Source organism: Nyctibius grandis, chromosome 8 (genome assembly GCF_013368605.1).
Source record: "Nyctibius grandis isolate bNycGra1 chromosome 8, bNycGra1.pri, whole genome shotgun sequence".
Taxonomy (NCBI): Eukaryota; Metazoa; Chordata; class Aves; order Nyctibiiformes; family Nyctibiidae; genus Nyctibius; species Nyctibius grandis.
The window spans coordinates 48,995,442-49,016,602 of NC_090665.1; the positions used below are offsets into that span (position 1 = coordinate 48,995,442).

General features: G+C 45.3%; 1 protein-coding gene and 2 long non-coding RNA genes across 4 annotated transcripts in view; 1 reads left to right on the top strand and 2 right to left on the bottom strand.

The window, feature by feature from the left end:
• Positions 1-14,774, top strand: part of LRRC7 (leucine rich repeat containing 7) — a 162,208-nt gene extending 147,434 nt beyond the window's left edge. For both annotated transcript variants that reach the window (XM_068406147.1, XM_068406148.1), the window contains exons 21-25: positions 2,092-2,211; positions 7,227-7,445; positions 8,726-8,818; positions 10,828-10,902; positions 14,667-14,774. In XM_068406147.1, the coding sequence (XP_068262248.1) occupies positions 2,092-2,211; positions 7,227-7,445; positions 8,726-8,818; positions 10,828-10,902; positions 14,667-14,774 (615 nt within the window). The remainder of the gene's footprint in view (positions 1-2,091; positions 2,212-7,226; positions 7,446-8,725; positions 8,819-10,827; positions 10,903-14,666) is intronic.
• Positions 405-3,930, bottom strand: LOC137666289 (uncharacterized). The gene is made up of 3 exons (XR_011048631.1): positions 3,838-3,930; positions 593-636; positions 405-489 (listed from the first exon to the last, which is right to left on the bottom strand). It is a non-coding gene; the product is annotated as an uncharacterized lncRNA (long non-coding RNA).
• LOC137666288 (uncharacterized) lies at positions 12,184-19,166 on the bottom strand. Its single transcript, XR_011048630.1, has 4 exons — positions 19,047-19,166; positions 14,295-14,531; positions 14,037-14,200; positions 12,184-12,266 (listed from the first exon to the last, which is right to left on the bottom strand). It is a non-coding gene; the product is annotated as an uncharacterized lncRNA (long non-coding RNA).
• Between the last annotated feature and the right edge of the window lie 1,995 nt (positions 19,167-21,161).

Sequence of the window (21,161 nt, forward strand, 5' to 3'; positions counted from 1 at the left end):
ATGGGAATTATTCTGCTTTATATTTCACCAGCATTTCATTGCTACATACCCATATCAAATGGGATGCGTGAAGGGGGTGTGTTATCTTACTGTACTGTTTGGAAAGTGGTGAAAAATTATTGTTGAACAAATCATTTGAATGTTTAGTATTGTTTAATTTTATTCCTTCACATGTTCTAAAGGATTTTGCATTTCTTAATGAATCCAGGCCACAGCAGCTTAATATTTGCCTCTTCTCCTTCCTCCTTCTTGTGGCCTAGATTCAAGAGAGTGATGAGTGAGGTCTAATTGTCCAGTGAACGATCAGGAAATCAAGTGTAGCAATTACTTATTATTTGAGAAAGTTTATTACCTCGGTTCGACTCCATGTATGGGGTGGTTGAACTGCTGCTTTTCATTTCTTACCTGGACTTAATAGATACGTAGTTTGTTCGCAGTCTGTCCGAGCTCTGTACATTAATAACACTGCAAGCAGACAATTTCATTTTACTGCAGAAAATGAAAAGAAAAACCTGTTATCACAGAATTTTCCTATTTATCGAGAAAGCACAAAGTACCCTCTGTACTTCATCCCTTTGGAGTGCAAACTCACCTCTGCAGATGAGTCAGTCGCTTATAGAAACGGCACAGCGTTGTCTGCAGGGACAAAAGAAACCCTTCTCAGAAGAATGCTTTCAATTTTTGGCATCCATCTCACAATCCTTCTAGAAGTTTATGCTTTGCTGCACCTCGTTGTTGGGAGTGTGCAGTACCTCCTCCTCTAGAAATAATCAGCATATTCACATGTGTCACGGAGGAGGAAACCCAGCAGCTCCCTGGGGAAGCTGCCCCACTAATCCCCTGCACGGGGAGGGCACGGAGCACATTTTATAACCTCCCCCCACAGGGAGGGGAGCAGATCCCCAGCGCAGCCCTGGGCACCCCGCGCTGGGGGGACTCTGAGGGGATGACCCACATCACAACGGTGATGGCCTAAAAAACGTTCTTGACAGCCCAGTTACCAGCTTTAATATTTCAAAGCAACAGTTTCATTTGTTCTTCAGTCATCTAAAGAAGCGTTTCATGATTTTTTTTAATCCAAACTGAAGAAGAAATTCCGTGAATGGCAGAGAGGAAGAATACACTCTTTTTTTTCTTTGCAGATGCCCATTAATCAGCCCTGAATAAGCAGTTAACTGGAGGAGCACTACGTAACGCTACGTGCTGTCAGCGGTAGTGCAGTGTGGGCATTTTGGAAAGTCTTGACACAAAAAGCAATGCCCATGTTAGCAAATCTCCAGCTACAGTAAAGAAATCAGAGACAGATAACAGAAAATTGGGAGGGGACAGGAAAAGTACACATATCCCCCAAAGTACTGAAAACAGGAGTGAAATAACCAGGGGGAAAAGGGACAAAGCAACGTGTATAAAAGCAGAGAAAAGTGGAAGATAATAAAAGCATCAAGCTCATTTAGGCAACTTTAAATGTGTGTTATGGCCATTCCTACTCCAGAAAGCATTTAATTACAGTTAATGTCACATATATGATACTCTGTTAACTTAGAACCACACCAGCTGTAGCCTAGAGGGGTCAGTGAGCAGCACCCCACACAGTGACACACAGAGCGTGGGGTGAGCTCACAGCAGCCACGAGTTCAATGTTGCCATTAAGGAATGTTTTCTGAAGAGACTATAAGCATATAGTTTAATCTTGGTGGCAAGTACTTAATAAGAAAGTTTTTGATGCTTGAATGACCAGTAAGAAAGTTTTAACTCAAATGATTCAGGCAGACTGCACGTTTAAATGTGGAACTTTGCCAGAATTTGTTTCTCTGAAAATAATGAGCTACGTTAAATTAATTTTCTCTTTTCTCTCATCATTCATTATTCTCATTATTTCTCTTATGTATCTTTCACCATCTCCTGCTTGCAGAGAGTCCCACAGCAATATGATTACATGTTAATGAAATACCACAGAAATTTAAAAGTGTTTCCATTTTAGCACTAGTGTGTTACAGTCTAACTGGGTTGGTTACTGACATAAATATGAAGAGAGACTTTTCTGCCGCGGTGTGACAGTGACTAAAGGCTGCCCTACCGTTTCTGCAACAGACCCCGTCGCAGCAGAGCAGCATCCTGGACAACGGGCAGGAGGAGGTGTCTGTGAGCGGCCAGTGGAACCCCTACCCGCTGGGCCGGCGGGACGTGCCCCCCGACACCGTCACCAAGAAGGTAAGGGGCTGGAGCAGAGCTGCTGACAGCTGCCGGCGGCTTCTCTTCCCAGCGAAGCAGTGGAAGGAGGAGAGCGGGTTCGTGAGGACAGGTTTGGGAAACACATGTTTTTGTTTCAAAGTTTAAAGCAATAATAATTTTAACTTAAGGGTGGTGTTTTCATGCCTGCTACTTGGTTTTGTATTTATGAGGTGCTGGTAGTTACACCTATAGCGTGTGAAACGGGCACGGGGGCTTGCCAGGCGTATTCCTGCACCTACCAGACAGCCGTCACTCTTGGCCTGAAAAGTCTTCATTCAAATTTTCCATTTCAATTCCAATCTTCATGACAGAAAATAAATGTGTTGAGCTGGAGGCCAGCCCCGTGTCTGGAGAGTCTCAGACATTTCGGCAGAGACACCCTAGGCACACATCATTTGCTGATAAACTCACTAGAAAGGATTCTAACTCCTAGTACCTTGTGGCTGTAGATATTAAATTCCAGTGCTTGGATGTGGCCTGTTTCTGTGAAAACACTGGCTGCTCTCTCCCAGCCCCAGCTTGGCTCTGCTCATCAGCTGAGAAACTGCCGTGTTCAGCTGCTCTAATCATAAAGCTGGAGGATGGGGGCTCCTGACAAACTCAACTGTGTTTGCAATCAGCTTTACAAGGTGGAGCCACACATTTAAGCAGTGATAATTACATCGATGGTTGTCTGTACGGAGGTCGGTCCTGCTCATCCCTGAAGTCAAGTCTACGAGCGAATAAAACCGGTGTGAAAGTCGTGATGTGCACACTGATGACTTCTGTAGCGTAATTAACTGTCAGCACTGATGAAGCAAGTATCTCCCTGCTGGCTTCACATCTTGTTATCCCAGACGGTTTCAGAAGCAGTAGCCCTTGCCTTCAGACGAGTAGCAACAAGAGATGTACAAGAGGATTGTGTGAAGGTGGGAGCCGAAAGCCATCGCACCTAGAGCAGCCCAGAGACTCCTTCCCAGGCACAGGAGGGCGAGGAGGAAGGTGCCCTAACATTGCTGGGTGGAGTTGGCTCTGACAGCCAAGTTATTCGAAGGGTTTCTTTATCCTCTGATATGCAAGAAACTGGGATAAGACATTTAAGAGGAGTTACTGCTTATCTCCACTGGCAGTTGGGATAAAACCTGCCTTTATCCATTCTCACAATCTAACTCAGGCTTTGTCTTGCATTTGTGCATCATCAGTGTTACTATAATAAGAAATTGCAGATGCTGTTTCGTTCTGAATATTTCAGTATCTCGCTGCTCAGATGTGGTAAGTACAAACGTTGCATAACCGCACTGAAATCTGCTTAACTCAGTGGAGCCATCCATTGTCACATCTGCTGTCAGCCACTTTAATTACACTGTAAATATTGGACACTGAGCTGAAAATAATTAACTTTTGTGGCGGATGTTAAATAAAGTAAAGAATACAAACGGAACTGGAGGAGCAGTCTGCATAATAGAGCTTTTTTTTCTGCAGAATAAATAATTCCTGTTTCCAAGAAAAGCAGCTTATCCACCTCCGGCGAGAGCCACAGTGTGAATACACAGGAAGGAGTGATATGATCTCCTCGAAGTCTATTAACAGGAGTGAGAAAATGAGTTCTGAAAATTGTTTACCCACCACGCTCCCATCCTCGGGAGATGGTCTGCAATGTGCTGTTATGGCAATGCTCATCTCTTCTCCATTGAAAGTGACCTCGAATGTCTTCGTTTCCCAGCATCTGGGGATTAAAATACAGCAATTATTTGAAGTCAGACTCGGAAAATCTTCTATAAAGTTCAACGTAACAAACAATTAAATGATGTACATATAAATTGTAGTAACGTGTTTTTTCCAGTAACACGACAGTACTAGTGTGAGCAGGCTCCTGCAGAACAGCGTCCCTACGTGGTGGAGCTGTACTTGGAAATCACTGGAAGAAGAGCTGGGACTTGTTCTTCCAAGGGGAAGAGCATGTACTGGAGACAGATGGACTGTGTACTCAGGCTGATGTAGTAGGTACAGCAACATGATAATATGTGTCCTAAATTACCAACATAGCAGGCTAGTACACGTGACGTGATGGCTATTTATGTTGGGGGGGGTGGGAGTACTACACGATAATCACTACATACTTACGTGGGGTGTGAGTGGTTTTTCTGTCCTTTTTGCTGTTCAGAATACAGATTAAATGATAGTTTTATTTTAAGTATGATCATTTACGTGATCATCCCATAATTTATGGGCTCTTTCTCTTATGGAAAAGTTGGATATTTTAATCTTGAAATTGAATAATCCCCTGGTGTATCAAAGGACTACAGTTTAATGCTTCCTGGAAGACGAGTTTTTCTGTCATGTCAACATGTCCCCTACATGCCTGATTAAATCAGCTGTATTTTGAGTGAGCTGCTCCTCCGTGAAAAGGGAAGGGGTAGGAGTGTGGCAGGGGATCACCACAAGGGAACCTGGAGATCACTCCTTATGAAAAAGAGAGACTGAAGAGAGAGAGCAAAGATGGAAGATGACCAGACCTCAGGCTGGCCAAGCTGGGTGCAGGGTGATGACCCCCTCGGAGGCTGAGCTACGCAGATTTGGGGCTGTGTAGGACTGTGTCAGCTGGCCTCTTGTGCAGCTGCAGCCCACACAAAGGCTGAAGCTGTGCAAACTCTTGGCGATCCCTGCGTGGGCTGTAACAGGCTCGGTGGGTGTAGAAGGAGCATGTGGAACTGGAGCAAGGCAGCTGCCGCGAAACTGGGACACACAAAAGTGCCTGAGTCACCATTTCGCTCCCTTTCTGACTTGGGACTGTTTCTGTCAGCCACGACTGGGAGGCTGGAGGCTCCTCCTGTTTCATCTCCAGCCTCTGCGGTTCAATACAGAGGTCTTTTAACCTGAGAAAGGCGGCCTGAGGTTTGTCAGTGAAGCAGCACAGTATTTTTTTGTATTTGAAATAGATCTCTTCCTCCAAGGCAGGCAGCGCACCTGCTGCGTGGGTATGGGATTATGGCTGGGGCAAACAGCAGAATCTAGGAGGTTCTGCTTTTTTGGGATGCTCTTGTGAGGAGTGTGACACAGGATGAAGTACAGCCCCGTGCTGCACACGGCCGCCTGCTCACCGTGCATCTCTGCAGTGCAGGGCGACACGGGCTCAGCAATCCGCTGCGGATTGTTGCTGCCAGGGAGTTAATGAATAGCTGAACCGTCTGTCTGGAGCATCTGCCTTCCCTTCTGATCTGGGTTGGATGGAAGATCTCTCTGACCCGTGAAGTGGGATGTTGGCAGTACGGACTGACTTCACCAGGCTGCTCTTGGAGTGAGTCTGTCACTGGCTATTCAACACTCTCCTGTACACGGGTGAGCTGTGTTTTTAAGAAGAGTTTGGGGATCGAAGATTTGGGCACCAGGAGTAGGAGATTGCTTTGTCATTACTCACTTTGAGACTGTCCCTCTTGTACTAAAATAAAGACCTGTCACACAGGTACTCTTTCTTCAAATGTAGGCAGCACAAACTACGACAGAGCAGCTCAGTCTCGCTCACAGTCAGTGCGTGTCTTGCTGGGATTGTGTGTGCAGTGACATGAGTAGCTCCAACTGCATCTGTGTTAATGGGGTGTTCTGCAGACAAAGCTTGGAAATCCATTAAGATGGATTTTTGCTATGGCGACAAGCAATTAATTCTAATGCTGCTCTAACTGCCGAGGCCGGATGATTGGCCAACGGGTAAGAAATGTTTTGATCTTTTGCTGTGTTAAATTTAATCTTGTCTAAAATGCAGTCTCCCAGTCGGGGACTCTTCCAGCAGGATCATGAAGGTTCAGTAGTACTGAGGATTAGAGCTCCATGATGAGACATGGTTGGGCTGTTGGCTGGTGTAAACTTAACATGAAACATCATCTAAGAAGGTCTGTTTTGTCCATAGAGACTTGGAGATATTGAGACTTCCAGTTGTAATGCTCGTTTGCATCCTGGCTGTTCAGCTGACAGCACGGGTTGATGGGTACATATAAGCTGAACACTCTTAGTAGCAACGGTGTGGTTTTGTGGAGGTAATAATATCTGATCATACAACAGAGCATGAACTTTGCTTGTTGCCTTATGGCTGAGTTGTATGTGATTATTTATAAGCAATAACATCTGAATCCTGTAAATATGAAAATTATAAAATTGTCTGGACTGAATTTAGTTTGCAAAGATTTTTTCCTTCAATATTTATGTAATTCATGTGCCTAAATAGTGAATGTGTATCGAAGAGTAAGCAAGTGTGCAACTTCACCGTGTCAGGACCAGAACGCAGCAAACCTCACCTGTCAGGTCACAGCTGCCAACGGGAAGGGCGGTGGGGACGGAGGGGACAGGAGCATGACAGCAGTCATCTGGTTTTTCTGAAAATAGCAAAAGGCCAAGTCAATGTAAATGCAGTATTTTACTGATATTTACAATATAAATTTACAATTTCACTAATATTTATATTAGAGCTTCAACTCAGTAGATATTATCATAGAAACTTGATCATTTGATTAGTTACATTTTGTAAAAGCCACATTTGCTCCTAGCACAAGGCACAGGATATAATTGATAGATGCTCTCCATACACAGTGCACAATACTGGCCAGTATCTGTGTTTGTGTTATAAATCTTATTCCAAACTATCCTCGAAAAAAGAAAAAAAACACATTCCAGTATCTTCAGAGTGTGCTGTGCTGAACAATCCACCCTACTTCAATTTATTAAATGTTTTCAGTTCACAAAACATTCTAGGCAGAAGCACATATCATGACATGAGGAAAAACCAATATTTTCTGTTTATAAAACCTTGTGTATATGGGCTGATCTCCCTCAAACCTCCCAGGGTCACGAAATGCAGCGGGCACAGCCTTGCTGCTTTTAATCACGGTTGTTTCCAGCCGTGGCCGAAGGGCAAACCTCGGGCACGGTTGAGGAGGTTCGCTTTCCCTTGGCTCTGTAAGCTGTAATAATTGCTTCTTTGCAGCTCGCTGCCTTTCTGGCCTAACGGGTTACGTTGCCCACAGGCAGGTAGCCACATCCAGACCCTGATGGGCTCCCAGAGCCTGCAGCACCGGAGCCGCGAGCAGCAGTACGAAGGGAACATGAACAAAGTGACCATTCAGCAGTTCCAGCCGCCGCTGCCCATCCAGATCCCCTCCTCGCAGAGCTCCCGAGCGCCGCAGACGGGGCGGTGTTTAATCCAGACCAAGGGGCAGAGGAGTACGGACACGTATCAGGAGCAGGTGAGAACGCGTGTCTGTAAACCAGCACTTGGACAAAAATTGTGTGGGGTTTTTTTCTGCCTTGTCTGGAGCAGGGCAGGGAGCGTGGGGCAGGAACAGAGGGCAGGGGAGCCAGCCAGCACCCGGGAGCGGGGCTGAGCCGGCGGCAGGCGAGCAGGGCTGGCCCCTTCCCCAGCACCAGGGACTGGCACCGGTGTGTTCTTGGGTTGACCAAGCAATGCAACGTGGCACTGCAGTTCCTGAGCAGAGCTGACACCACTGGGTCATTCCGAATTCATCTGCAGTTTCTGCCAGTTCCCCGGTAGCCCAGTTCCGTGCTGACAGTGCAGCACATCTGGCCAGCTGCTCACCTCCGACAAACCGGCTGCTCCAGTTCAGCCCTGAGAAGGGGCAGCTGCAGCCCCAGTGCCCCCAGGCTAACGAAATGGGTGCTGCTGAGCCTCTTCATTAAGTGGTCCTGTCCCCATTATATTTGGCCTTAATGACTGCAATAACTGCTTGAGGCACCTGACTTGCAGAATAAGGTTCAGAGTCATTAGTAAACCTTTCTCCTGTGTAAAGTGTTGGACGAGCCAGGCAAGCAGCTGCCTGTATTAAGTCCCTGAGTACAGCACTGAGATTCAGAAGCAATTGCTTGTGTGGCTCGAGTACGTGCTCAGACTGGCTCAATGAGTAGTCATTAACCTACACTGAAGTAATTTCTATTTCATATTCAATTACCCAATGGAGTATAGAGTCATCCTGACTCAAAGATAAGGTTCAGCACTATTTCCTGGAGTAAGGCACTTGTACAAGTGGCTGGTGCTCAGTGCAGGCTGTTGGGGCTGTGGCCCTGGTGCTGACAATGCTCTGAAGATCTCTGCCCTTCACATACTCACTCGGTGGGTTTGTCCCAAGAGACAAACATCCCACGTGGGGAAGATAACAGTGCACATGGTGAAGCCACACTCACAGATTTATCCCAACGTTGAAGTGAAGCATTTGGCCAATGTGAACTGCTCTTCCACAAGTCTAAAGGGTTTTTTTCTCCTTGAAAATAAAAGTTTAAAATATATGCAAAAATGCAGCACTGTCAATATTACAGTATCATTGCAGCATGTGAGAATCATGATAATACTTTCAGTTTATAGCAATATTCTACTGACTTTTACTGTATTGTGCAGTGCAGCTTTTGAGAGGGTCAGCTCATTAATGGTAAATGAGACAGAGGAGAAGATGCTGCTGTTTAGATAGGCTTTAATGTTGGCATTGACTTCTCTTGCTGTATCTTTTTAACCTAGTTTTGTGTGAGAATAGAGAAGAATCCTGGCCTTGGGTTTAGTATCAGTGGTGGAATAAGTGGACAAGGAAATCCATTCAAACCTTCCGATAAGGTACGTTATAAATTTCTCTCTAAATGGTCCTTATTTTAGAGTGCCCTGTAGTGGAGTCATAGATAACGAGTGAGATCTTTATGCACTTGTGTTGTGATAATTGAAAGAATTTTTCCCCATACTTGGCTTCTTTTTGTTAGGGGAGTGTTGTTTGCTTTTTGGTTAGTGAAGACGAGAGAATCAAAACAGAAATCACGTGGGTGTCTGCCTCATATTCCATGTGTAAGATAATTTTTGAGTCTGTTTTCTGGAGAATTGTCTCTCACTTTTTTCTTTTAAGAGTCAATATAAGCCCTGATTAAACTTCCACTAAGTCATTAGAGGGAATGCTAAACCAGTAACAGCATCACTAGGTAGCTGAAATGCCAGGGTCTGTAGCAGCTGTGCCAAATAAAACGGGCCTGGCCTGCAAGCTGGTCTGGAGGTGCCTTCCAGACCCCACGGCAAGCAGCCTTCTGTTCTGTAATGGCAATTAAAAATTACACCGTTATGGTACACGAGGGTCAGGGAGACTCAGTGTTCACTCTGGGAATTCCACATGTAAGAGGTTGATAAATCTCTCTACAGTAAAAGGAAGTCTAGGAAAAATACATCTGGTGACTACCAGCTACACAGGGCTTCAGGATTAGGAAATGGACTCTTAGAATCTGTGAATTCATCTGTTCTGTGCAGTACAACTGACTGGAGCCTGTTGAAAAAGAAGCACTATGGGTACCTCTCGGTTAAACATATTCTTAACATTTATATTCTCTGATAATGCTGGCTTCAGTTCTGAGGCAGCCATAACTTCCATAAAAACTGAGAATGTTTGGCAAATGATGAAATTAAAACTATCTTTTAATCCCTTCTCCAAAGTTTGAGATCTGCCTGCAAATTAAAAAAATAATTTCCCCACCACTCTGAATTACAACAGAAAGCTAACTGGAAATGTAAAATACGCTTGGAAATATCAGTCTAACAATCTTAATTCTTTACAGTTTCCTCACTGGTAATCCCTGTTCTGAACTTCAGGAATAGTTCCATTTAATGTACGTAACCATCAGGTGTTTTAATGACTGTCCCTTAAAACACACACATTTTTGGTGTCCTTCTTTGAGACTGCACACAGAATTGCACTTCATAGCGTCAAGGTCTTTTTTGCCACAGTTCAATAGATGACGTTAGAATTAAGCTGTACCTTCCACTATCACTTGCCTGGAATTATTAAAGAGTCTCTATCCCACTATGACTGTGGCTGCACCAGTAGTACCTGCCGTGCAGTAACAGCTGTAGATACACTTAATTTTACCAGTAACAGAAATGCAAAATTGTGTACTAAGGGGGTGATAGGGTGCTTATAGTGAAGGAATTAATAGTTCAAGGTTTTTTATGTGTGGTGACATGTGATTTATCATGTTTTAAATATCCCAGAAGCGGTGTTCATCATCTAGGAACTCAATCTTTGATTTTTGGGTTTTATTAATGCTGTTCTGCTGAAATTCTGAAAACAAATCTGAAAGTATCCTTTATTACTGAGTAATTTTTCCCCTTTCAAAGTCATTCACTCCTCAGACACCAGATTAAGTGACAGTCCTACAGACCATTGTACTGAATACCTCAAGGGCTGAACATCAAAAGTCCTTTTTAGAAATTGTTTTAAACTTTTTTTTTTCCTAGAGGAAGTAAACAAAGATTACTGTATAGATTATGGTATGCATTGCTCTAAGAAATTAATGCTTGCTCCATTTTAATTAGCCTCCTGATAGCCCTGTTACTCTTGCCCTATTCAAATGGGACATTATTTTGTGGCGTCGAATCTTACTTTCAAATGACCCAGATTATATTGATTCAGGCAATAACTAGCTGAAGGCCGTGGAGAGCTGCTACAAACCCGTGCTACTGTTTGATTACACACGGATTAAAAGAGGGTAGTGTTCAGTCCATTGCCAGACAGCAGTTAAGAGACACCTGTATTTTGGGACCTAGTCCTTGGTGATAGCATCCTAACCTCTGTTACTTCTGACTTATAGGGTATCTTTGTTACTAGGGTTCAGCCTGACGGACCAGCATCCAGCCTGCTCCAGCCTGGCGATAAGATCCTCCAGGTACGGATGGATTTAAGTGCTTTGTAACCGACCGGGGGTGTGCAGCTCAGCAGAGCAATGACAGGCCCTGGGGTGGGCTGTCCACCAGCCCCTGCCACTGGTGGGGAGCTGGGTGAAACCGGGGCACACACGGGGTGCAGAGGGGGCAGCCGCTCTCCTCCTGCCTCCCTCGCTCCTTCACCCCCCCTACCCCTCCTGCTGCAGCACTTACCAGCTCTGAAGTCTGCGATAGGCAACGTTTAATTGCTAGTGTGATCAAAGCACAGTGAAATAACGACAACTAAAGCAAAGCTAAATGGTGTACAGAATGAGCTAGAGATACTTAGATTATCAAGGTGCTGTACTGAAAGCTGAGCTTAGTAACAGAAACAAAAATAGGTAAGAGTAAAATATGTTAAGAAGTAACAGCAAAATAAGGTAGAAGGTTGCCTGCGGGGGCAAGCAGTGGGCACACACCGTGGGAGCAGCTCCTGTTGGTATGTCAAATGATCTCTCCTGATGAGCACAGGCCTTCAGGAGCTGGGATTTCTCGTGTTTCAGCATGTGTGCCTAAAACAGGGGCATTTGTGTGTATTTATATAATCACATTTAAGGTGCTGCTGCATTTTTCTTGGGCAGCAAATGTCACTCTCCTCATTTATTCATCCGTTACACTGATGAAGTTTGGGTAACTTTGCACTCTCAGTCATTCTCGTGGGATTGTGGATCAGTCTCAGCAGTTTCTCATTTGTCACTGTCAGTACATCATTTCCCATTCTCTGGCAAGAACATTTTCCTTTTATTTGAAATGATTTCCACCCATGCATAATACCTGTTACCAGGTGTTGATTTGTATTGTGGCCAGTACAAGGGCAGTCATTAATCTCATGAAGGAATTAACAGAGAAAAAACATAACTGTGATGAAGGATATTTTTCTTCTCAAATATAAGCAATGCCTTTAGCAAAAAGTATCCAGTGCCCCAGGCAGTTAAGAACTGGAAATTATTAATACTCACTGGCATCACTTCACCTCCACCCCCGTTTGCCACTACTGCCATCATCTCTGTGTTTAATCTCATGAGACAATCCCCTGCGTTCTTCTACATGGAAGAATTCACTTAGCAGGATGTTTTCAGGAGCAGCAGTAACGTTTCTGCCATGCATTTTTGTGTCTCCCCAAGCAGTTGTGGTAAAAGAGGGAGGGAAGCTTTGAAAATTAAAAGGCTGGATATTCCCTGGGTGGACTTACCCAGCTCACGGAGAAACTGTCATTCCTAAACACAGTTTTGCCCGTTGTCTGGTTTTGATAGAGTGTGTCTGCGTCTTCTGCAGTGAACAAATTCTGGTCCTCACACGTCCAGAAGCCCACGGCCCCGCTGGGATCCTGGGGGGAGCAAAGTTGGGGTATCTTTCCTTTCTGTGTCATAAGCTCTTAAGTTATTTATTTCATAAGTAAGAATGAATTTTCTGTTATGAAATCAGCAGCAGTTTTGGTAGATGGCTTTTAGGGAGGGACACAGCTGTGTGGCTGCTACGTCTGTCAGCTCTGTCAGCCACGCCGTACAATCCTGCCACCCCATGTTAAGGGCTGCCCTTCGGGTCTAAGGGATCTTGTTTTGGTGGCTCCATGATTCAGCTAAAAACCATTCTTTCTGTCTAGTAATTAGAACTAAATAATAACTCAATGTGTAGATATATATGTGGATTTCATATTTTGAGGGGAGCGTGAGACCACAGCAGGAATGAAAGATTCCAATTATGAATTATTTATATGTTAAATCACAAATCCCTCCGGGTGTGGCCTGCGTGGGTATTTTTGGATGTGTCTCTCCTACAGCCCTCTTCCACCAAGAAACTTTTCTTGTAGAAAAGAGGTTTCTCTGCTAGCTAGAGCTGAGCTTGCATGTTTTCCTGTACCCCTCACTGTGCAGCTTGAAAGTGAGCAGAGGGGGGCAGAGCCGGCTTGCTCTCGGGCTGGTTTGCAGGTTCCTTTATTATTTGTGTTTTCCAAATGAATCCCAGATCCCAGTGAGCTGTGGTGAATACACTGAAACTTCTTCAGGTTCCCTCTGAACTACATCAGAGCTCGAGCTGACCTCAGACTGAATGCCAAGGGGCTGCCTCATTTTGGCACATAAGGGAGAGTCTTTGAAACTTCTCCTGCCTGACATTTGTACTCCCGTTCCTCAGAGCAGCTATATTTTATTGCATTAAGCTGAAGAAAAGTGAGCTACTTTTCGCTGTTGCTTGGATGTTGCCTCTTCTCTGTGCTGGCCTGTTGCCGTTCCTGTGCAGCCACTTTGTGCCGCTTGGCCAGTACCTCAGCCCTGCTGGCTGCTGGAAAGGGGGGGGTGCTTCTGAAGCCTGTGTCTGTATATCGTGTGGCGTAGTACAGTTTTGTTGGGGCCAAGAAGATAACAATGTCTAACGGGCTGGATATGTGCAACAGATCTCTGGTAGGCTCTGGGGAGACCTTCTAGCACCTTCCAGTACCTGAAGGGGCTACAGGAAAGCTGGAGAGGGACTTTTTACAAGGGCATGGAGTGACAGGATGAGGGGGAATGGTTTTAAACTGAAAGAGGGGAGATTGAGATGAGATCTGAGGAAGAAATTCTTTGCTGTGAGGGTGGTGAGACCCTGGCCCAGGTTGCCCAGAGAAGCTGTGGCTGCCCCCTCCCTGGCAGTGTTCAAGGCCAGGTTGGATGGGGCTGGGAGCAACCTGGTCTGGTGGAAGGTGTCCCTGCCCGTGGCAGGGGGTTGGAACTGGATGGTCTTTCTGGTCCTTTCTGACCCAAACCAGTCTGTGATTCTCCTGCGGGGCTGTAATTTCACAGCAGCCGTAGTTTACTAACCAAAGCATGAAGGCTTCACTAACCTGTTTTTAAATGTCAGTTAAAATAGATAGATAGATAGATAGATAGATAGATAGATAGATAGATAGATAGTTAAAGTGCAGCGTGTGTACAGAATTGCTGTAAGCTAGAGCCCAGCTCCTGCCCCGGACAGCCCTGTAGCCTGGCTCCCCATGGCCTGCCCAGCGCCAGCAGCCCCCACAGCCGCTGCACAGCGCCCGTCCCACTGTCACCCACACACTCCTGGACGTGCACTTGCCCAGCGGTGTGCACGCCCAGCAGCAGGGCTGTGGAGGCCTCACCTGGCGCCGCAGGAGCCGTCCTGAGGCTCAGGGATGCCTGAGCAGCAGGTGCCTGCGGCCAGCGTCCCCTCTGCTCCACACCCAAGCGCCTTCACGGGCCGGCTTCATCCTGGAGCACTGTGGATCTTCTACTTGGCTCCTTGATCACACTCTGGGTCTGGGAACTGTTGGGAATTGTGTATAAAATTTTACTATTTTAAATAATGTTTCTATAATTAAATCTTACAGAAAGATGTAATTAGCACTAAAGCACAGTACCTTGTTCAGTAAAGGTCTGGATCTGACCTGAGCCGGGGCCTCTGACAGCATTAACTTTCTTTGGGTGTCTGGAACTCTCAGATGTTGTTTCTTCAGAAAACATGCAGAATGTCACTGAGTCCCACAACAATTTCGGTTGGAAAAGGCCCTGGGGGTCGTCCAGCCCAGCCCCTGCTCGAGGCAGGGGGTGCAGTATGTGTCTGACAGAGAAATGTGTTCTCTCAGTGGTGCACACTCCTGTTTGTGATAAAGCATTCCATGATTATTACTTATTTTAGCCTTGTTTTTAATTTCGTACATCCCCTTGCTCCCCCCAAATGAAGACACTAACCAGAACATCATTTGATGTCTCTTCTTGTTTTTGTGTTACAGGCAAACGGACACAGTTTTGTACATATGGAACACGAGAAAGCTGTACTACTACTGAAGAGTTTCCAGAATACAGTAGACCTAGTTATTCAACGTGAGCTTACTGTCTAAATATTTTTTTATAAATAGTAAATATGTCTAGCCAGATCTAATGTTCAAACAGATTTATACATAGGAAACCAATTTTTTTTGCCAATTGCTGGACCAATGGCAAACAGTAGTGCCAAATGTATAATACTATATGTTAGTACCAATCATCTTGGAAAACAAAAATATATCAACTATATAAATATATTGTTCATGTGGCTATGTATTAGTTTTAATTGTCAGCCTCTGGCTGTGCATTGGTGCGTTTTTTTAATCAAGTTACTTCTTAAAGTCAATTTCATATGATTTCAAAACACAGAAGCACATACAAATTCTTTAGGAATTCTGCTCTCCATCAGAAACACTGCCTCAAAGTTGTATATGCCTTTATAAAGATAAAATATATTAACCTGTACTTCCCATGAAATATTTCTATCATGTCACATACGAAAATATAGAGAAAAAAATATTTTCATAAACACTTCAAAGAAAGTATATATTAAATTAAATTTAATAATGTTCATTTATTTTCAATGCAAAGATATTATATGCCTTATGAAAATACCTGTACATATGCAGTGTGTATAGCTGGCTCCATATGAATTAGTAAAACTGTCACTATACAGGGTGAGATGATACTTAATAAATTCTACTGTCAACTCTGGGACCTAGGTATAAGTAACCGACATGAAAATTGGTGAACTCCTTTGGTTTGACACTTGTAGTCGATTCCCTGTGAACACTAAAAGGACGAGCAGCGAGTGCAGGCAGGTACGGCTCATGGATGGAGGAAGGTTGTGATGGGTGGCAGTGAAACTTCTTCTGTTGCTGCTAATGTTATTATTTAACTTGTTAATTTGAAATTATAGGCCCTTTACTTACATTCCCCATTCCCCCAGTCCTACATTGCTCTGTGTTCTCACTCTGGCCCAGGCTGTGGTAGCCCCTGCTCGCTATATTCACTGTCAGCGAGGCGTTAACCTTGATACAGCCCTTTAGAGAGTACTGGTGGCTTTAAAATGTCTGGGAGCAGATTTCATCTAAGACACGCTGCATCACAGGGGAGCAGCGAATGGCACTGAGCGAGCCTGGGAAAAGCTTTCCCCAAGGTGAAAGTCCTGGTGGTGTTCCCCACAGAGAACACCGACAGCACAGAACTGCTCCTCGTTCAGCAGTTCAGATGTCCATCAAGAACATCAGAGAACCTCCCAGGAGATTTTTTTGGGGGGGATCCAGTTTCCCTTGACCTGCGTGACACCGATGGCCATGGACTGCAGGGAGAGGCAGAACCTGCTCCAGGAGGGCCAGGCTCACTCGTGCCTTTTCCACGGGATTAGCAACCCCCTGAAAACCCCAGGCCGGAGGAGCGTAGCTATAGCACAGGGGCACGGCCAGGGGCACGTTACTTCTCTGCTTGCAAGAGCCTCTAGAAAGCCTGAAACCTTTCTTCTCTTCCCATCGAGCGCACACAGACAGAGGTAATTATACTTCAAATTAAACTAAACTTCACAAGGCCGCTGTGTCCCGACATCCCTGCGATGCACCAGCCCCTGGAGCTCCCGCACGGGCGGTTTGGGGTGCGAGGGGCTCCCAGGCTCAAGGCAAACCTGAAATTCATGGAGGAGACGGCTGCTGGGTCACCGACTGCCGAGCCAGCGCCGTGGGCTCGGGGCCGGGAGAGGGGGGTAGTACAGGGGAAAGGAGAGAGAAAGCACCACATATGCAAGAATTAAATTATAAATTAGTACAGTAGGAACTGTAGGAATTTTCCTTTATCCACACAAGCATTCCTGCTGGAAGAGCTTCTGTACCACCGCAGTGGCAACGTACCACCAGACGCCACAGTGAGTCGTAGCTGAGGCTAATCCTAAAATTTGCTATTTAAATAAATGAGTTTTTGATATTCAGAACATAAATTTAACTAATTAATACTTTTCAGTAAATTAAAAATCTTCTTGATATCACAAGCTGGAAAAGCTTGCTGAATTCACAGGATTTGGTTTTGGATCATTAGTTGCTCAATTTTTTTCAGCTTTCAGTTCTCCATCTCACGGATGTCATTTCATACCATGCCCTCACGTCACACAGGCTCTGGCAGAGACAACTAAAACTTTTCTAACATTCATGGCATTTCAGAGGCCAAAATTTCCATTCTTAAGTCCTCGTTGCCCTTTTAAAAAAAGAAGTGAGGGTTTATTCAACATCACGTTCAGCAAACTGTAGACACCTACATAGCTTTTAGTGAATTATGCTGGATGGGACTGAGGTCCTGAGGAGGCCGTTACGCACCTCGTGCCCCTGCGGAGTTGCCTTTGGCTTTTCATGTGGAAAAATCCCTCTTCTGAGTGTCACCACGCAGGTGCCCACACCAGCTCTCTGTGTCACACACCCCGCCAGCATTTCAGCCCCTCCTGGGGCTCTGCTTCGGGTGGGAACCGGGCAACTAGCAATAGGACAAGAGGACACAGCCTCAAGCTTGGCCAGGGGAGGTTCAGGTTGGACATTAGGAAGCATTTCTTCTCAGCAAGGGTCATTAGCCATTGGAAGGGGCTGCCCAGGGAGGTGGTGGAGTCACCATCTCTGGAGGGGTTTAAGAAAAGCCTGGACATGGCACTTAGTGCCCTGGTCTAGTTGCCATGGTGGTGTCAGGGCAATGGTTGGACTCGATGAGCCCAGAGGGCTCTTCCAACCTCATTGATTCTGGGATTCTGTGGAACGTGCACTGAACGGCTACGGCAGCTTTGCACCCTGCTGCACCGCCGGCTGGTGCCATCGCACGCACCACGCTGCGCCCGTCCCACCCCCGTGACCCAAACACCAGGGCAGGCTCCCGAGATGGGTGGCAGCATTAAACACCCATGCGACATACATAGCACCAAAGCTGTGGTAGGGAGGTAGGCTGAGGAGGATGAGGAGGGCTCTGCCTTAGGGCCTGGCACCAAGGTAACAGTGGACAGGTAAAAACTGGGAAATTGAGAAAAAGCAAGTGAGCTTCACTGCTTGGTAACACCATAACACCACATTTTTGTGCTCAGGTGTTTTTCCGTGTGCTGAGTTCACTAGATCTAAAGCACAGCGGTGTCATCAGTGGGGCTGGGTGCAGAGCTGTATTTCAAGATTGCCAAGTGCTGTCATTAATGGATTATAATGAAAAGGAAATTACAATAAAATTAAGTTAGTGCAGTGGAGGGTCACACTGGAGTCCTTAACTCAGCCAAACCCCCACCGACCCTAGAAAGGGGCTTGGGGGGCAGTTTGGACTCACAGCTGAAACATACAATAGCAAAGCTTTAACATCAACCTTCACAGCCCCAAAAATACCAAATATTTTCTCTTTGGTGTTCTTTTTATTCAAATTGGCTGAAATGACGTTTAGCTAGCACTAGTGTTATAAGCAATTAAAATTACTGTAATGGGACTACTTAGGCTTTTCACATTAGTCCTTCAAAATAACTTGCACTTTTTGGCTCTCCTGGAAGGTCCCCTGTAACCTCCCAGACACAATCAGGTACAACCCGGGGTGCAGGTCGGGTCCCAGGTTGTGTGCATGCTTTGCACATAATTATGAATTATTTTTTTTTAATTTTTTTCCTATATCAGTTCAGCTTTTTTAGATTTTTTTTTCCATGCAATAATCACTTCCTTAACTAAAGATCCTCAGGGAAGGTCTAGCTTAGAAAAGGATGCCTGCCACATAATTCCCTTATCCTCGTTTTGCAACAAGTTTTAAGGAGCTCACTGGTCCGTGCCAGAGCTCCTGCTCCTGTGCCACCCCTCCCACCCTATAACCCACTGCGGGACCGCCGAGCACATGGTGTGCCCAAAACCCAGTGGCCAGACTGGTAGGAACTCGTTTGCTTTTCTGCAGTCTTGTTACAAGGCAGCTCTTAAGGGGAAAAAAGAAAGGAAGAAAAAAAAAAAAAGAAAAAAAAAAGGAAAAAATGCTGCTTCCAAAATGCTTTTTCCTATTTTGAGAAAAAAGTTAGGACGAGCCCCTGGGAAGCCGCAGGCATCACTAATGTCACAGAACACCACTCATCTTTGTGAGCCAAAAATCCAACTGAAAATTGAAGCAGGGAACGTTCAGGAGATTGGTTTGCTGTTGCTAGTGAGCACTTGGAATGGAAAGACGTCCCTTGGTTAAACTTCTCTGGCTTGTAATATAGCATTTAATTACCTTATGCAATCAAAAAATGCTTATTTCTAGAGATGTGTGTGTATATCTGATAGAGATATATGCAACAGTAAATGCAAAGGCAGTATGAAATGAAACACCACACGGTTCAAGCTGCTCACCTGCAGGAGCTGGTCTCAAGAGCAGACCCAGGGACAGCACCAGGACGGCCGGGGATCGGGGTGGTTATTCCCAGGGAGCTGACGCTGACAGAGGAGGGTTACAGCCTCTTCGCTGGGCGCTGAGCCCCTGCAAAACAGAAATAGGCTTTGACACCAGTATCTGCTTCCCAAACTTCATCCACAGGCACAGGGGGTGACAAGCCTCGGCTGTGGAGTCCCTGCCTACCGTAGCGATATTCTCAGCCAGGGGGATTTTACCTTTAGAATTTCCAAATGAGAACAAAAGTTTCTGTGAAGTTCGAGCTCCAGACCCACAGGCTGGCGTGTACCACCCCCGTCCTGCCCCATCGCTCTGCCCCATCTTCTGCCTTCACCTCTTTAATTTAAGCACACAAAGATGTACGACTTCATTTCAGGCAATCAGATGTCAGGGTTTATTTCACTTGTCAGTCTCGCCAGTGTGAGTGGAATCCAATGTCACGATACAACTTTCAGGCCAGTAGTTTGGATAGGATACGAATTAATTGGTGGTTTGGTTTTGTTCTGAACACCGTCGGTTGGGGTCTGTGCGACGGCGGGCACCAAGCCACGTGTGTGTGGCACACCAGGCGAGGAGGGCGCGGGGCGGCTCACGGAAAAGCAAATCACAAAAGACAGAATTTGTGAATCACAGAGTGTAAATAGTTCCTCTACAAATAAAAAAGCCTCGTGCCAACCCTCCTCCTGGACAATTCCAGCCGATACTCTGGAAGTGAACGACATCACGCGTTGTGTAAGAACTTCCACGGCCCATGAGGCGTTTTCTGCAGCACCACAAGAGGCTCCACCTGCCCCGGGGGCCCTCTCGGTCTCTGCCCGCACGCGGGACAGCCGCGCTCCTCCGTTCCGTTTTCTACGTGTGAGTACTGTATCCAGTGCAGAACCAACAGCTTACTTTATGAAAAATTTTACCATTTTATAAAAAGACATGTTTAATTATGATGGAGATGGCTGTATTGTAATTAATATTTTGAGATAATTGTGATTTTGAGCTTAAATTATATACAGAAAAATGGTCATTTTTGTATGTGTTCAAAGATTGCTATATTACAAATGACTGACTGTACTTTTCAGTTTAATTACAGTATTAATGTAAATAAAGCTGAATGAAGAAATATTTACTACTTTACTAACATAGATTGTGAATGTACTTAATGTTTTTTGCAGTATAAAGACTGAACTTGAAAGCTGCTTCATTTTATGTGCAAAAAGGTACTTCAAAAATTATATTTTAAATCTATTGATTCAGTGCAATCAATTATATTGTTAGTTAATTTGCACACGCAGGTTGTTTTATTTCACGTACAACACTGACCCGTAAGGTGCATATTGTGTTTAGGATGCATTTTGCAGATGCTTCTGTACATAAAACAAATACAGGGACTAAACCGATGCTGTGCAGCGTATAGCAGAGCCATTTTTCGGCTTTGGTGTACCCAAACTTTTTCAGTATTTAAAAAAGTGTTTTGAATAACATTAAAAAGTCTCTTTATTGTATAAATAATAAAAATGTCACCTTATTGTAATTAACTTTTGTCATCTTTTACTACTGGGAAGGATCTGAGGTTTCCAAAAACACTGTTCTGCCACTTGTTACCAACCCACCTCTCTGGAACTGCTGCAGTTACTCCATAACTACACCTTTCCCACCCATCTTACTCACCTCCCAGCAAACCAAGCGGTGTTTAAGGGAAAGGTTCATTTTAATTACCAGACACGTCAGAGAGACTTGGAAATGGAGCAGCTCCCCTCGTGCAGCCGTAGCTACTGGTGAGACATCAAACATGGAAACTCGCAAGCTTGGTGGTCGCTGCTTTTTGAGGCCGGGTACAAACGCTGTCTGGAAGAGAGGGAAACAAAAGAGATGGTCGGGGTGGGGGGGCAGCAGCAGTTCCATCACCCAAGTCACTGCAGAACAGCTCGTGACTTGTTCGAGCACAAACAAGCCATCGTTCTTTCTGCACCAAGAGGCCATCACATGTTTTTAACAGGAAATGCCTCACCCCTTCCCTCTCCTCCACCGCCCCCCAGCCCCTCCTCCTAGAGCAGGTGAGTACCAGGCATCAGGTCTTGGGT